The sequence below is a fragment of the Aplidium turbinatum genome, chromosome 11 (assembly GCF_918807975.1).
Source record: "Aplidium turbinatum chromosome 11, kaAplTurb1.1, whole genome shotgun sequence".
NCBI lineage: Eukaryota > Metazoa > Chordata > Ascidiacea > Aplousobranchia > Polyclinidae > Aplidium > Aplidium turbinatum.
The window spans coordinates 12459455-12476651 of NC_137482.1; the positions used below are offsets into that span (position 1 = coordinate 12459455).

Here is a 17197-nt window from a genome sequence, read left to right on the forward strand (position 1 = left end):
AAGAATTAGCCGAATTATCATCTGATCGAACTTTAATGATTAGTTTCAATCAAACAGCTATTGCATCTTTCTGGTTGAGTGTTGTGAAGGAACACCCATTGCTATCGCAAAAGGCAACTAAAATTTTATTGCCTTTTGCCACGACCTACCGGTACATGTGTGAGAGTGAGACAGCATTTTCATCTCTTACCAACATGAAAACAAAATACAGGTCCAGACTTTCCGTGGACCCTGACTTACGAGTATGCCTTTAACAAATAACTCCCAGAATTGATGACTTGTGCAATAAGAAGCAATCCCATTGATGTTGTCACTTTTTTTTAAATAAACAAAATTCGGTTTTATTCATTTTTACTTTTGTATTAAAATTGGGGGTCCGCAAATAAACAGATTCACAAATAGTGGTCCGTGGCCCAAAAAAATTTGGGAAACCTTGGCCTAAGTCATACTCTTGATTCTATCTCTTTAGCTGTAGTTGGTTTGCTTTTTGAAAAAAAAAACGCTCCATTCTGATACAATGTGAATGTAGCAACTATACTGATCAACTGAGAATTTGAGATATCACCTATTCACCATACAAAGTAGCTGGTAACTGTGGCAGGGCTACCAAGCCAAATTCCTCAAATCTGGCTCTTTTTTAAGGCCTTTAGCTGGAAGATTTACGGTTTGGCTTTTTTTGTAATTTGGCTTTATTTTGGCTTTTTTTAGCTTTGGCTTTTTTTAGCTTTGGCTTTTTGCAGTTATAGAGTTTTTTTACTTTTTCGGTAGCCTACTGAACATATAAATCTGCAATTTTTCCTGTTGCTAATTCCGTAAAATCCTGACTAAGTGTGAACATCCCAGACAGCAAAATCCGCCATATTTATGTTGACTTAACGTCTGCAGACGTTAAATCAATGTAAAAATAACAAATTTTGCTGTTTGGGATGTACCCTAGGGTGACTTATATAGGCTACTGACCAGCCTTGTTTGACTCTCGATTGTCTGGAAAGTAAAAAGCTATTGGTGGCAACAATGTTAGATGAAACAGCAGAACCTCCATCAAGGAGACGAAGCGTCAAAGTAGATGCGTTTCTTGGCAATAAAGTCTAGAACAGTATTGCACCTCTAATTCAAAACGGCTCCTTCAGCTGTTGTGTGTACTGTAGATGAAGCAATACTTTCGAAGGATCCTGCTCATTGGACTGAATATGGTGCATTTATTCAAGCTTTACACATAGCAAAGGGACTTTCAGCAGTCAATGGCAGAGCAGAGAGAGGAGTTGCTGTAATCCAGGATTTTAACAAACTCTTATCTAAAAATGAGGTCCAACTTCAGTTTCTTTTGCAAGTTGTTACTGAATACAGGAAACTGTTTTGCAAATTGCAACAAGAACAATATTGTCAATAACATCGCTATAGAGCTAATGCTATTGTACCTTTTGTGTTGAAATGTGTTTTTTCTAAATCACTGCTTTTCTACTTAAGATAGATCCATTTAATGTTCAGAAAGTAGATAGGAAACTATGTTTTCTGCATCTTTTAACACAAAACCGTAGCCTACAGTATCTCTAGCTCAAGTGTTTTTTGAGATACCTTAGGCTACGCAGATTTGGTATTTTGAGGGAGGGCACAGTAGCCTACTTTAGAGGGGAAGGCCACCCCTAAATCAACTTCAAATTTAAAAAAAGTTTGCATGAGTGCTTTACTTTTTCTGACAATCTCACCATTTGAAAGGGTGTCCCAAGCATTGGCGTATTATTTCACCTAATATGCAACTAAATCACATCAACTTTCATTTTTTGTAAAAGGGTTATTTGATTGCTTATTTTAAAAAAAAATAGTCTAGTCAAAATGAAGTTGTTACTTTTTATCACATTTCTTGTGTTTTTTCAAGTTGCATGCAAAGCTCAAGACGTCCCACCTGTAAGTAGCCAATAATTGTGGGTATATATGATATCACTTCTGTTTAATTCTGTTTTCATTGAGTGTCACGCACTTATTTCACATCACACAGCTCTACTGTTTTGTTTTCAAAATTGACTTTATGCTCATATTACTCAGGTTTTGAAGCAATCTACTGAAAAGATATTGCTGTATTGTGTGAAATTGTTAAAATAGTTTAAATTGAGCATGCTTTGTATAAATTTACTCTTTGCTTTTACAGCTCTAGTGCTAGTACTTTTTTAGTAGGGAGGCCATCTTAGTTTAATTGTAGTGGGTATGATACTGTTTTACCAATAGTAATTTTTCTATGTTGCCTGCTGCTTTCATCCTCTCTCCTCAGACTACTACCTTAACGTGGTGAGAGAGTTTCCGTGCCTCAGTGACCTCTAGAGCAGTATTGGCGGGAGCTAACTACTCCCAGATTGTTCACCAATGCCAGGTTGGTCAAAAGGTAGAGGCCAGACAAAATGTAGTCCAAAGTACCCAAGTCCCCAACGGCAGAACAGGCGGATGAAGTCAGCCAAGCTAAACGACTGTGAAGGCGGATGAAGGCTGCAGCATGCCACCAGCTCCAATCGTCTTGGCTTGCCACTGGATAAAGCTGATGGCCTTGTCAAGTTTATATGTCCTTGATGAGTGTGCGCCATCAAGTCCATGCTAATCAACTCACGCACAGGCATCTTTGCAAGACATTCAAACCTAATGGCGATCGTTTATTGCGAAGGCTATCATCCTCGAAGACGAGGGATAGCCATCATCGCTACTTTCACTTTTAAAATGAATTTTTTTTATCTATTTCAGATCACTTTGGTGTGAAACATTGGCTTGGTAAAACAAGCTGTTTGTTTAAAAGCTTTGGTAATCATTTACAATTGCATTGCAAAAATGTCTGAGAAACAAGTTTGTTTTCATAGCCGTTTTAACCTTACAAAGTGCTTGAGTACAGCCTACCATGTCAGCTCAAGACAAAACATAGAATGTGGAAGTAGCAAGTACCCCTGCTACTTTCAACCAAGAGTAGTGAAAGGGGTAGCATGTTATTCTACATGAACTGGTAGCGGGAGCACCATCTGTGTATATATTGTATCGATAGTGAGAGCACACATCTTTCAAAGTAGTAGATGTTCAGTTATTCACCTCTTCACAAACAAAATTATGTAAAAACACATTTTTTAGTTTACAGAAGATTGTCGGCATGGAATGTACCAGAACCATGCTCGATCAACTGGATCTCCACAAACATTCCAAGTTAATTTAGATTTGGATCCATCTGTTCGATGGAATGAAGTTGTCAAACACAAAGGAAAAGAAGTTAGATTTTGCAATGTTTTTTTTTATATATATTACTTAAAATATTCGAAGAAGCATCTATTTTGTTGACTTTTAAGCGACACTACTTTGGATGTTTTAAAACTTTTCTACGTTCTTAGTAAACATCTGCAGATGTAATTGTATATATCATGATTATTGATTACACATGTCTAGGGATGGTTAAAAACAGTTTTTTTTAGTCGCCGTTTTTTTAATTGTTTTTTTTATATATATATAGTCTTGATAGCAGAATCTGCAAACAATCTACAGGACTTATTAAATTCTGTTGTCAATAACAGTAAAGCAATGGGTTTAGAGTTAAATTCAAGAAAAACAGAATGCATGACGGTATCAAAAAAGAAAACTTATCCAAATTGCAACCTAACACTCAATGGTGTTACAGTGAAACAAGTTGATAAATTTAAATATCTTGGATATATTATAACTTCCGATGGCAAAAGTGACACTGAAATTAAAAAGAGAATCGCCATAGCAAAGAATACTTTCAGTAAAATGAGCACAGTCTTCAGGAATCGCAACATGACAATAAAGACCAAAATTAAAGTTTTAAAAGCATATGTAGAATCAATTCTAACCTACGGATGTGAATGCTGGACAATAAGTAAAGATATGAAGAAAAGACTAGAGGCTGCTGAGATGTGGTTTCTCAGAAGGATGTTGAGGATATCTTGGACTGAAAAGAAGAGTAATGACGAAGTTATGAAATTGGCAAATGCAGAAAGGAGATTAATAACAACAGTTAGAAGGCGTCAGATGCAATTTGTAGGTCATATTCACAGACATGGAGATTTGGAAAAATTAGCTCTATTGGGGATGATACAGGGAAAAAGAAGCAGAGGTCGACAAAGATTAACTTATTTAAACAGCTTGAATCAATGGGCCACAAACACAACAGTTAAAACGAACGATTTTATACGAATGGCAAATGACAGAGAAGTTTGGAAGACCATGATCGCCAACGTCTGTATCAGATCAGGCACATAATCATCATCATCATATATATACTATGTCCAATTACATTTTTGCAAGTAACAACTGTTTTTATTTATCATAACAAAGAACTGCAAAAGAAGCTGTAAAATTATCTGCTGAATAACTTATTATGAATTAGGTTACTGCAGTTTTGACTAAGCTCTGTAAGTCAGAAGTGTGGCCGCATACTCAGCAAGTGGTTCTATTGAACCACCCAACTTTAAGTAGTACTACCTATGATGAGCATGAGGACTGTTTGGATGATAAATCCTGTAAAATAGTCCAGTAGTAACCATGCAACAGTCAACCACCTTTGTTACTTGTCTCAAGTCTTTTTAGTTTGTTTATTATGATGAGTAAGTGTTCTTTAAAGTCTAATTAGTAAATCTGCAGTCTGATCGACTGATCAGGTTAACTTATGTATAAAAAAAACATTAGAGATTAGCCTACCAGGCTAAATTGGCAAATTCAAGTTCTTTCAATTCAAACTCAAAATTAATGAACTTGAATTTGCCAATTTAATGGTGTATATATAGTATTTAAAGTAATCTTTACTTTTTTTGATTATTTGGTGAAGTCAAAAGAAGATTTTAATGAAAAGTTTAATCTTGATTATTTCAGAACAGATATTTCAGAAAAAAGTGCAAATTTTGCTCCAGCATTTCAATGTTAGACAAACTCTTTGCGCAAAAACAAGATTGTTTTTTTTTAAACATGTTTTTTAAAAAAAAAAGATAGAAAGCGAAAAAAACATCGTAAAAAAAAATCACATCTCTTCACATGTCATACACTTTATGTCATACACGTCAGCATCAAAATATGAGTATTTCTTAAAGCTTTAATTTTCAGTTGTACAACTGAAAAAAAAACTCTACATTTTTTAATTTTGCATATTTCATAGATTGAAGCAATGCTAGTTCAAGTGAAAAAGCTGGTTGGTTATATTTCACCAAAACTTATTTCAGCGGTGGATGAGTACTTGGTAAGAACATAACATTTAATGACAACTTTTGTCAAGTAATAATCTGTGTTGTTTGGCATATATCGGTATGTTTAATAAATTCATCATTTTAGTTAGATGTACTATATCGATTTAGTGAAACCGGGTCTTTAAGATAATTGGTAAGCTCATGTGATATTTACTAGTATATCTGCTTTATTTATGGAGTACAACATAAATTATGTGCTGTAGTCCGGATGTACATATGGTATTAAGAATTAATACACAAGAATTGTATCACAAGGGAAATAATTGAACCAGTTTATGCACCCTTTTACTTTATGTACCGTACGCTTCTTTTTACATTTTTGTGCCACGTTCGTGGAGTACTACCGGTAGTCATTTTGACACTGCCGACCTCACATGAGACATCTCACCATGAGACTATTAGACGAAAATTCTATCTATTATTGTACAGACATTTTTGTTTACCATTCCAATGCTGAATATATAATTGCTGCCAAGGTAAAGAAACTGGCCACTCTACCTCGTTAGTGCCGATGGCTGAGTGTGATGAGAACCTTATCTTCTCATTCCCCGTAGCTCAGTAACTGAGAATTAAGTGTGGGATCACCTAAACTAAAGTTTTTAAAACAGAAGAAATGGTTAAAACATGAAATATATTACCTCGTTGCTTGATCTGTTTTAAATTTTTTTACAGCCTGAAATAATTGAAAAGCTTCCGTCTCCTTACGACGCTGAAATCACAGGAATCGCAAAAGCGAGTGGCATTCCTCAAGGGGAAATTCTTTTGTTCAATATTTTCTATGAAGTGTTCACTGTTTGTACATCAGTGGTGGCTCAAGACAAAATGGGTACGCACCACAAGGCAATCTTATGACAGCGCTTGTTAATCCATTTGTGATTGGTGACAATTGTTTCGTAAGCAATTTCGTTTTCAAAAATCGTCACTTTGTGTATTGCAGGTAATTTATATCACGCTCGAAACTTGGACTTCGGCTTGTTCATGGGGTAAGTCTTGTAGGCTTAAATTCACTGTTTACAATTCAGCCATTAATATAATGCATGCACTATACATTATGCATTTACTACGTTACAGGAGGTGGTGGAGTTTAGCCTGGTCCGTGATTTGAGAATCACTGCATATGCTAAAAGCTTTAATTTGACAATCGTTTGTAACTGAGCTAGATGTTACCATCAACATTACCGGTACTCAACGTTCAAATAGTTATATCGAAACATTCCTTGAAGCTTCTGTGAATGAATTTCAGATGGGATACAAAAAATCACACTTGGCTCATTAGCGAGTACCTTCGCCCATTAGTGATAAATGTGGACTATGTCAAGGGTGGAAAGACATTGTACAAGTCCGTCAGCTTTGCCGGATATGTCGGTATACTCAGTGGCATGAAACCGGTATGTACACAACACCAGATACATATACTTCGATGCAATCTAAACTGTACACTACCACAAATGGCTGTAAATGATTTTGCAGTTTCCGACGTTTGCTTTTGGTACATTGGTTTAGCATGCACAATTGCACATTATCACCATTTCATGTCTTTAAGGCGATTTTTATTTATTACGCTACGGTACTTCAGGGCGTCTTTTCGTTTACATTGAATGAGAGGTTTAACATAGACGGCGGATTTATTGGTATCATTGAATGGATACTTGGAGACAGAACTGGTCGCTGGACCAGCTTCTTGCCTCGAGATGCTTTAGAGAAGGCCAGCAGGTTAGTTTAATGAAATGATCTTTTTATGATTCTATGCAAAATCTCAAACTTCCACCATCAGAGCCAAGGCTTAAAAACATAATATGATTATTCGTATGCGTAGTTTTTGTCTACACCTCACGTTTTTATAAAAGTAACCTATCTGAAAATGTCTACTCACAACAGTAGGCTAAATGGTAGTAAAAACAGAGAGAGAGTAAGTAGGCTAAATGTAACCAGAAATGAGTTAGCGTAATATCTATTTAGTATTACACTATTAGATATTAACAACCCTAGCTTACCAATTTGTGATGTCAATGCAGATTTCGATTTTATCATGGAAATTGTGGACTATCGGTACTTTTATTCAAAGATATTAATATTATTTTAATTTTTAAGAGTTAAGCAAGACGTAATGCTTCCTCAGCTAGACCAGTGGTGGTAGTGTCACCGCTTCGAAATTCACGTAACTTTCATTGGAGTTGAAGTATCGACTGAAGCAGCAAGTCTTGTTTTTCAGCTACGATGATGCTGTGAAAATGCTTTCAAATGATGAACTTCTTGCTCCAGTTTATTACATTGTGGGTGGATCGAAGCCTGGTCAAGGTGCAATCATCACCAGAGATCGCGAGTCCATCGCTAATACTTTATCATTAAATTTAACTGCAGGTAAATATTTATGCAAGGCTATTCACGTGATGTTCTTAAGCTGTTGTAAGTTTTGTTATTTTAGCTTAGTCATTATAACATTAACTGCTGGTTTTCCAAGTGATTGCATTCAGTAAACAACGCTGCTTTATAAATCAGCTATTTTCAAAATGCACTGTACAGAATTTGCTCAGTGACGTTGGTTGTCAGGTTCCTAATATGTAACTTCAGTATTGATCTACATCTCTTGTTTCCTGTATTGCGAGTGTTAGACGCCAACGAATGCTTCTTTATTTCACAAGTGTAGATACAAACGACCTGTTTTAGCCTGATGATGCGGGTTGGCGCTGGTAGTTTGTCACTAGCTTTCGGAACAAATGTCAACAACAATACAGTAGAATTCGCCTATAACAGCACCTCTAGGTGATTGCAAAAATTGACGTTATAGCCGAATTGACGTTATAGACGAACTACCGCAAACTATTCCAAAACTGCCTTTTGATTAAAGAAAGAGGTGTATAATCCTGTCGGGTTTACTGTGTACCACTGTACCACCAAACTGACAAAAGTCACGCAGAAAATACAGTAAACAAAGAAATTGTTTTAAAAAAATAACCTACAGCGAAAGGTAGGCTACAGGAAATTTGCGCAATACAGCTCGTTACATATAGTATAGTAGAGAAGTTCATTGTTTATTAGCAAAAAAGGCATTGATCTTCAGCTGTTTCGGTTTTGACAATGATTTCTCTACCACATAGCGTTCAGCTTTTGCTAAATAATGTAGGATTTGCTCGCTATCGTCGTGACTTCGGAAGTATCGGTCTAGTTGTCTGATTGACTTTAGGGCTTCTACTGGGGTTGAAAGGCTTCTACAGGATCGTCGCCATCATCATCGGCCTCCTCTTGTACGACATCTTCTGCAGCAGTTTGTACATGAATGTCATGCAAAATGTCGCTCTCTGTTACTGTTTCACGCGGGAAAAAAAGTTAATTAGTTTATACAGTAGGCTACTGCACGTACATTGTACAACCGTTGCTTTGAGTTGCTTAAAGGTCAGCTGTAGAGCTGCTTTTTACACGTGATAGTTTTTCACGCGGGAAAAAAGTTAATTCAGTTAATTAAAATCCCTGCTGCGAACGACGTAGCAAAATACAGGGAAGACATTTTGCAAGCAGCAGCGCTAACTGGATTAAAAGGCTGACCGTTCGTGGTGAAGGTGATGGGCTGATGGCTTAAAGTGACGTTATAAACGAACAAAATACGTCTGGGGACCAATAAAGGGTGCTGTTACATGCGAATTGACGTTATAGGCGATGCTGTTGTAGCCGAACTACAATGTACGTAAAAGATAGGAATTCTGCCCGGACCGAGCGAAATGTGACTTAATAGGCGAATTGACGTTATAAACGAAGCCGTTATGGCGAATTCTACTGTATCTACTTTGTCTGATGGCATTTCTCCATGCCACCCGGACCTGAGGGTCAACCGAAAGAATGCATTCCCTGATGTTGTCGAGTAAACGCTTCTTCGGACGTCTCCGAGAGTTATTCCCACGGACGCCAATGAACTGGGTTTTCTTCGGTTACGCGACTTCCATTTAGATAAAGCACCTGGAAGAAACCATTTTATATGTGTGGCCAATGGCCTTCACATAATCGATGGAGTTAAGTTTTCAAATTAGGGAAAAAATCAATAATTTCGAACCTTGATGCTGCATTTCCAATATGCAAGTAAATAATTACACTCACTTCACCATTAGTTTCGAGCATGCCTGCACGGACGATTAAGCGCGTTTCACCTACCCGTACTTGGATATTTTTTGCGACAGTTTATTTTGTCTTTAGGCGAATGGTTCGTTGTTGAAACCAATTATGATAACTGGACAAACCCACCGTTCTTTGATGATCGCAGAAAACCTGCCAAGAAATGTCTTTCTGGGATTGGCCAGCAGGTAAGACATCTCTACAAGGCAGAGTCAGTTTAAAACTTGTATTGATGCGCATGATGCTTTACTGTACAATGTATTATTTTGCAGAACATTGGATTCTCCGGTTTATATGATGTTTTGTCTACCAAGCCCATGCTAAACCAGGTAATTTGTAACGACGACAGTGTCGCACTGCACTATCTGGAATTACTCTGTTAAGCTTGAATTGGGTCAATACATATTCATGGCTACCACTTTGTGTGAAAGAGATATACCGGTAAATAGCTTTATTTGCCAATCATTATCAGTTGTGTCCCCACTTGTGGGGTTGGCCGGTTCTTTCCTTGCAGCGATTACATTCACCCCTATTCTCCGTCTCATCTTCTTTCTTCAGTCCGACGTTCAACTGACATCCCGCGCTGCACTACTGAAACGCCTGGCAGGCTCTAGCTGGGGGGCGAGCGCTGAGACTTTGCGAATAGCAGCCTTAGCCCTTGTCTACTCTTCTGCAGAGTACTGTGCACCTGCCTGGTGCCGCAGTGCTCACTGCCACAACATCGACACTGCCATAAACAGCGCCTTGCGCACAGCGACCGGATGCCTGCGTCCCACACTATTGGACAATCTCCCCATTCTCGCTGGCATCCAACCTGCTGAGCTTCGTCGCGAAGAAGCCACTCTGTCCCTCGGTCGACGGGCACTGGAGCCTAACCATCTTCTCCACCACAAGATCTCTGCCTTCCCAAACGGGCACCCCCGCCGACTGAAATCAAGACACCCATTTGTGCCAGCCGCTCGGCTTCTGATCAACGAAGCTGATGAACAAGACATCTCTGCGGCTACTTGGGCGGACCATAAAAGGAGTTCTGAATGGAGGTCAAGCACCACCAGATTCCATTCATTCATCCCCGACGCCGACACACGCCCCATCGGCCTGACACTACAGAGACAGGCATGGGTGCGCCTCAACCGTCTCCGTACGGGCGTCGGGCTTTTCCGCTCAACCATGCACCAATGGGGAATGGCTTCTTCCTCCTCCTGTAAATGTGGTGCCGAGGAACAGACTACATCATCAATAACTGTACCATCTTCAAGCCACCTAACGGAGTGGAGGGTCTGCGCGTCATGGATGATGAAACTAAAGACCGGCTGCTCTCTAGCAGCCTTCCAGTGTAGTCCGGGAACATCGTGAATCTGGGGTGGTAAAAGGATAGACCCTCGGCCCCAGAAGCTCAGACGACGACGAGTCCGACGTTGTCAGCCTCATTCTTTCCCTGTTCTATCATAGTAGTCTACGGACTACGGTACTCAATAAGCTTACGTCACAATGATATACAATTTACAAACTCAGAGAAACACTCCAGTGTTGAATAATTCAATCTGATTAGCTTGGAGCAGCGAAAGACCACTGGGTCATCTAGTCAGCTGTCCCCAATACAATGAACTAAGTCACTAAGATAATACCTACGTTGGGGTTGTTTTTGTAGATTTCTTTACTTAATTCAACTTTACGGGAAGTATAGAATTTGTCAACACAACGTAGGCTATGCCTAAATAATTTTTTGTCAATTTGCCCGTTGTTGAGCCAATCGTTGAATTGAAACTATTATCTCTTACAAAAAATGTATATCTTTCAGCTAACCACTTACACCGCTTTGATGCAAGTCAACAATGGAACCATGGAAACGTATATTCGCTTTTGCGAAAATCCTTGCTGGCCGTGGTAGTGTGACGTCATTCTGAGGGATGGTTTCGTTATTTGCTACATCGTGTTGATAGATTGTAATTTTTTATTCTCATGTATTTTTACTTTTCAATTATAATAACGGTGCGTCATTGAGCCGCAAAGAAGATTGTTCCAGTGGTAATAAAAATGTCGCAAAGTGTGAGCAATGAGCATACCCGCAATATGCAACCATCCTTTGAGATACAAGCAATGTATATTAACCACTTTTAATGGAAAAAAAAAAAAGATTTTTGAATTCGCAAATGTTTTTGAGTGATCACTGTGCTCCGAGAAGTTAAATTGGATGTTTTTAGATCGAAGCTGTTAATAAAGATTCATTTGATCAAACATCTCTGGTAGTCATCCTTACTACCAGCTGACCGAGCCATTGGTATATTGTAAGACCATTTCTCGCAACTTTATGGAATTCCTTAACAGTTGCCAAATCATTGGTAAAGAGTTGACAGACAAAACTGAACCACAGACAGACAAAACTTGTCTGTACAGTGTACATTACACATGACCAATTGACCATAGAATTAAGGAAATTAATTTCTCGTTTTCGAAACCCACACATGTTGCCTTGCAGCTCATGCTTCTCTTTCTTCCTTGTTAAATCTATGGTCATGTGAAAAGGTTTACCGCTAAACTTTGCTCTCTGCTGCTAGTGCGTCCTATACTCATGGCGATCTATGACAACCGAAACTTAAAAGCAATAAAATAACACCGCATTGTATAAAATGATAGTTATCAAACACAATACAAACAATAGATTGCACAAAGTGGTCTATCGCACACAGTTTAGCAGGAAAACTTCGCATAAATGATGCTGGTTTGTGAGAGCACAGAACAAGTACAAATAATCACAACACTACGGCAGCATTACACACAGTTGTTCATCACCAAATTACATTGAAATGGGTTTCTGCAGAGGAAAGAATGCAAATTTCTTCCATCTGAAGTGCGCCCGTCTATGCAGCTTTGCATGCGAAACCAAAAGTTACAGACTATGGGGTGAACGCGCTGATCCAGCGTGGTGATCTTTTTAATGGCCAATAATGAACATAAAGATTTCGTATTAACTGTTGCCTTGTAGTTTTAACAAAGTGAACAATGTCAATACCAGGCACAACATCACACGTAAATCGTTGATAACTGCTTTAGTTTTTGTCTTTAAACATTGATAGTGCGTGATTAGCCTAGTTGTCTTGGAAATACACACACATACGATATTTTTATGTAATGTACGCTAATCGAAATATTTAACATAACAACAAAAATTTGTACAATCATTGGGTTTACAGGCAGGAGTAGATGAAATTAAATCCCTGATTGAAAATTTTGAGAAAAAAAAAAGTCTTGCAGTCACAACGTTGTAGCTTTATCCATGATCGTGCAATGGTAAAACATAAAAGCATTCAAATTTTGTGTTAGAGGTTGTTGTATGGGAGTGTTCAAAATATAGGCTATATGTATATTATTTTAGTACAGGTAGTTGGAGTAATCAGTGTATGGTGTAGCCCCAGTTTTAGTATCAGACAGAGACAAGAAAAATTGTTGTTTCTTGTTTGTTCTTTAAGTTTTCACGACTACCAACTATAGCATGGGTTCAACTTCAAGGCAAGTCTCCTATGACATGGATGTGGTAGTGAATGATTGTGTCAATGGGTAGCTTGGTGGCTGTACAAATTAACATTACTGATTTGAAAGACCACCAGCGCATATTTGGCAAATGAATGTTTTTTTCGTTTTGCAACTTTTTGTTTGGGTTGGTTCCAAATTCGTGTGTTAATCTTAATGGTAAAACTTGTTCCATACTTGCGCTAACAACGCGATCATTGAGTTGGGAAATAAATTTCAACTAAAAAAGTATTATGTATTAGTAAAAACGGTCTTTAAAATCAGTGGCTGTAAGTAATTTGTACATCCACAAACGAAGTAAAAAATTTGGAAATTCGTTGAGACGACTTCTAGCTGGCAACTTACACAACGAGAAAATAGGACTTTTCGAAATAATCGTTTAACGAATTAAACCAAATTATTAAAATTGTACTGACATACTTCGGCCTTAGTGTGTATTTTGGAGCAGATTAATGGATTGGTACAGTACGACATTCATCTTAAAAAACGTCAAAACCTAGAACTTACAACAAATTAACACCATTTTTTAAAGTTGTTGCCTCACAAAGCTTGCCCTTTCTTTTTTTCTAAATAAACGAACTGAGATGATAAATATAGTTTTTAAGGTAAAATAATACTGCATTTCAATGTCTTCTCATTTTACAATTTGATTGGTAAAGCACAATACCTTGCTTTTAAAACAAAGAAATTTTCACAAAATATAAATGTACGGTATCTACTATCTTTTTACATACCGTATTTGTTACAATGAAACAATTTCACCTTCATGAGATGTGTAAAAAATATTTTTACCCTGCGTATTTTTTACTTTTGCATGGTGTTGATAACTTGTACACGACCCAAATATTTCGAAAGTTAATTTCGGTGATGTAATTTTTTTGTATCGATTGCATTTTAAACGTACAGTAAATATACACTGTATTATATAATACCAGAAGATTTTATGATCATCGGCGGTTTTAACTAAAATACGTCCGTAGACCAACACGCTCCAGCTATCACGTGTAAGAAGTTGATGTGCAAGTACGTCCTTGCTATGCTGTAATATTCGTAAAATTCAGCAATGCAATGTGTTAAAATTCAGCTTTCAGAAAAGAAAAAGTTCACTGGCACAAATAGTAAAATCATAGCGACGGTAAAACACAATGCACTTACAGGTACGTTTTCTGTAGTAGCCTAACACTTCAAAAACTTAACAAAATCGACACATTATCACTAATACACGAAGAAAATATTGCTAACGGTAACACAAGTCGTTAGCAAGCACAATTGCTTTCAGAGCCGCTACGAACCACTTCTTTATCAGCTGAGAGGACGGTCGCGCGCTTCATGGAGGGGTAATCCTGCGTCATCATTGGTTGGTGACATTTCAACTTATGCGCTATTGTTAAGAATATAGCCTCAACATTGTCACAATCATTGTCGTCCTTTGCCGAAGTTTCGAAAAGTGGCATTGAATGACTATCGGAAAACATTTGTGCAGCATTGGTGTTCACCTAACAATCAATTACAAGTGTCAATTGCGTATTTTGAAAGATGACGTAACCGGAAACTATTATCCCCATAATAAAGGCATACGAGACCAGAATATCAACTCTGACAACGAAGCACTAGCGTCTAGCATGGCGGCAGCGAACTTCCAACTTCAATTGAATGACACATGAATCTACCCGTTCTCAGAGCACAAAAAACATTCGTTTCTTAGGATAAAATTTACAAACAATATGTATTACCGCGCCTACAGGCTATGTCATAAGTTTTAAGCGGAATACAGATATATACCTGTTTATGCTGATAAGTTGTTTGTTTACTTTAAATAGATATTGCGTAGTATTCAGCACGAAACAAAAGCATGCTTAGGTTTGGTAGCGTCGGTTGCATAGAGTTACAGTACTGCTATTTTCATTCATCGAATGCTGACATTTGCACAACAATCTAACCATAATTACCATAATTTATTTAAAATTGATTTCGCTACAATACAAGTATCTTCAGGTTAATCAAATACATTCTTTGGCTCAATACTTATTCAGCTTATTACAGCACATAATCAAGTATCGTTTTTTGTTTGGTGTGAACAGGAAATAACTAGCCTTGGAACTTCATCAGTCATCACAGGCAATGACCGAGCTAAACTTACTGTAACGTCATCGGCAACAACACTCACTTATGGTAGAAACTGTGTCGCATCTAAAAACGATCAACTTATGACTAACGTGAGCTAGGACACCAGGCTACTGAAAGGCAATGAAGTAGCAATGTATTTTCATGTCCTAGTTAAAGAAAAAAATATTTATAGAAACTTGCACAATAGACTAACCTGGACTTTATCTTTTAAATCGCACTTGTTTCCGACTAAAACTCTAGGAATATCAACAGAGTTTTGAGTAAATCTTTCACATTCTTCTATCCAAGAAGGCAATCCTGTGAAAGACTCCATCTATGGTAGCAAAGAAAAGTATGTTTTCTTGCAAAAAAGTCCTTTTCAAATGGTAGATAGTAACTCCGATGATAAAAATATTAAAGATTGTTTGTAAGTTTCTATTTTTTGAATTTAATAAAAAGACGACAACAACCTATTTAATGTAAAGTACACTACATGTTGCAATTTCAACCGTTTCATACTTCAGTGAAATATTCTGACTGCTACCAGAGAACAATGGTAAGAAATCCAGCTTTACAGTGACCAAATAAATACAGACCAGGCAAACAATAGCACCTAGATTCTAAAATAAGGAAGCAAGACTCGTTCAATGTTGCTAGCTTGCTATTTTTCCTTCCAAATTCAAGAAATGTGGCGGTCTTTCACCTCGTTTGGCTCGAAACTAAACATTTCTCGGACAACCTTACACTGACAGTGTGAAAAATCTCCGATAGCTCAGTTGGTTAAGCGCCCGACTCTATGAACAAAAAATCTTCAATCATAACTTAAGTGGCACTGTTTTGACTAGGGGTGTGCGTATGAGCAACGCAATTCGACAACAGCTCTCGATCCTAGTGCATAGAATAATTCACAGACAACACTCCAACAACAAGCAGAAACTTCCCGATGACCGGACCTGAATCAGATTCAAAGTCTCTACAAGTATACGAAACTGCCAGGTTTAAGACCATGTTTATGTTTTATAAAAACAATTGTTAGATTAAATTAAGACTTACATTTGTAACATCATATACAAAAACAATAGCTTCGACATTGCGATAGTAATGAGTAACCATAGATTTTCGAAATCTTTCTTGTCCAGCTGTATCCCAAAGCTGCAACTACAATGCATAAAATAACATTTTAATAATACAGTAGCAATACCACGTCAAAATGTTACGTTTGATTAAGCAAGGTATGTGAAGAATCACGAAGGGGTATTTAGAGAATGACATTGTTTTAAACAACAGAATATTACTGCAATGACTGCAAATCTTAACAAACTTTATTTAAATGAATACCTTCTGAAGATCTCAGTTAGGGTGAAACATGCAGTTTAGGAAGCATCTGTATTTGCTATGCTTGGCATTGAGCACTGTTTCAGTAGTGTTGATATTTTTATTGCATAATAATGACACCGCAGTCATTGCAGTTCTACATTGCTCCAAGAGATTTATAAAGAAACAGTTTCAACAAAAGTGCATAGAGTAATTGAGTACATACATTTTCATCATAAGTTTATATCTTGCTATTTTTGTATAATATTTGGTATAAATTGACAAGGTAACAAGCTTATGTCTACAAATTCAGAGAAAAAATTTCACTAGGCCAGAAAGTGGGTCTACTAGCAGTTGAGCAAGTACTTTAATCACTTCTATGTTGTATGTTTGGAAGAACTAAACAAAACATTTAGCAGCAAAATACTATAACTGAAGTCTGAAGTTCATTTATTGATTATTGAACTTACTTTGATCAATTCTCCATCAATGTCAATTGTTCTTTCTCTGAAATCAACTCCAATAGTTGACTCAGTTTTTTCTGGAAATTTACCAGCACAAAACCTGAAAAGTTGTTTGTAAAATGACAAGACGAACCATAAACTAAGCCATGCAAGCTTCGTGTTAATGGTAAAAGTATTCATGTATATACAGTTTGTATCACCTCAAACTACCAAAGTAAGATTGCTTTGTGACTTCTCGTTAAATGTATGCTCATTGCTCACTTACCTAAAAGTGAGACAGGTTTTTCCAACATCTGAATCCCCAATCACAATAATTTTGAATAGTCGTTTATCAGTTGAAATATCATTCTTTTCCATGATTTCTCTGTGATAGGGTCCACTTAATTATACTGTAGATCAGCTAAGCGAATTATCACTTGGCCTATAATGATGAGACTACAAGACAAGTCTGTATGTACA

At 37.3% G+C, this 17197-nt stretch overlaps 2 protein-coding genes across 2 annotated transcripts; one reads left to right on the forward strand and one right to left on the reverse strand.

The window, feature by feature from the left end:
- Positions 1 to 1787: 1787 nt before the first annotated feature.
- On the forward strand, positions 1788 to 11497 carry LOC145779471 (acid ceramidase-like). The gene is made up of 11 exons (XM_082591070.1): positions 1788 to 1905; positions 3103 to 3237; positions 5132 to 5212; positions 5892 to 6045; positions 6157 to 6202; positions 6463 to 6607; positions 6796 to 6932; positions 7432 to 7580; positions 9405 to 9511; positions 9596 to 9652; positions 11125 to 11497. The coding sequence occupies exons 1-11, from the start codon at positions 1834 to 1836 to the stop codon at positions 11212 to 11214; spliced, it is 1173 nt and encodes a 390-aa protein (XP_082447196.1). The 5' UTR covers positions 1788 to 1833; the 3' UTR covers positions 11215 to 11497.
- A 159-nt stretch (positions 11498 to 11656) lies between these two features.
- Positions 11657 to 17197, reverse strand: LOC145779472 (putative Ras-related protein Rab-33). Its single transcript, XM_082591071.1, has 5 exons — positions 17004 to 17197; positions 16745 to 16838; positions 16014 to 16118; positions 15175 to 15294; positions 11657 to 14350 (listed from the first exon to the last, which is right to left on the reverse strand). The coding sequence occupies exons 1-5, from the start codon at positions 17093 to 17095 to the stop codon at positions 14111 to 14113; spliced, it is 651 nt and encodes a 216-aa protein (XP_082447197.1). The 5' UTR covers positions 17096 to 17197; the 3' UTR covers positions 11657 to 14110.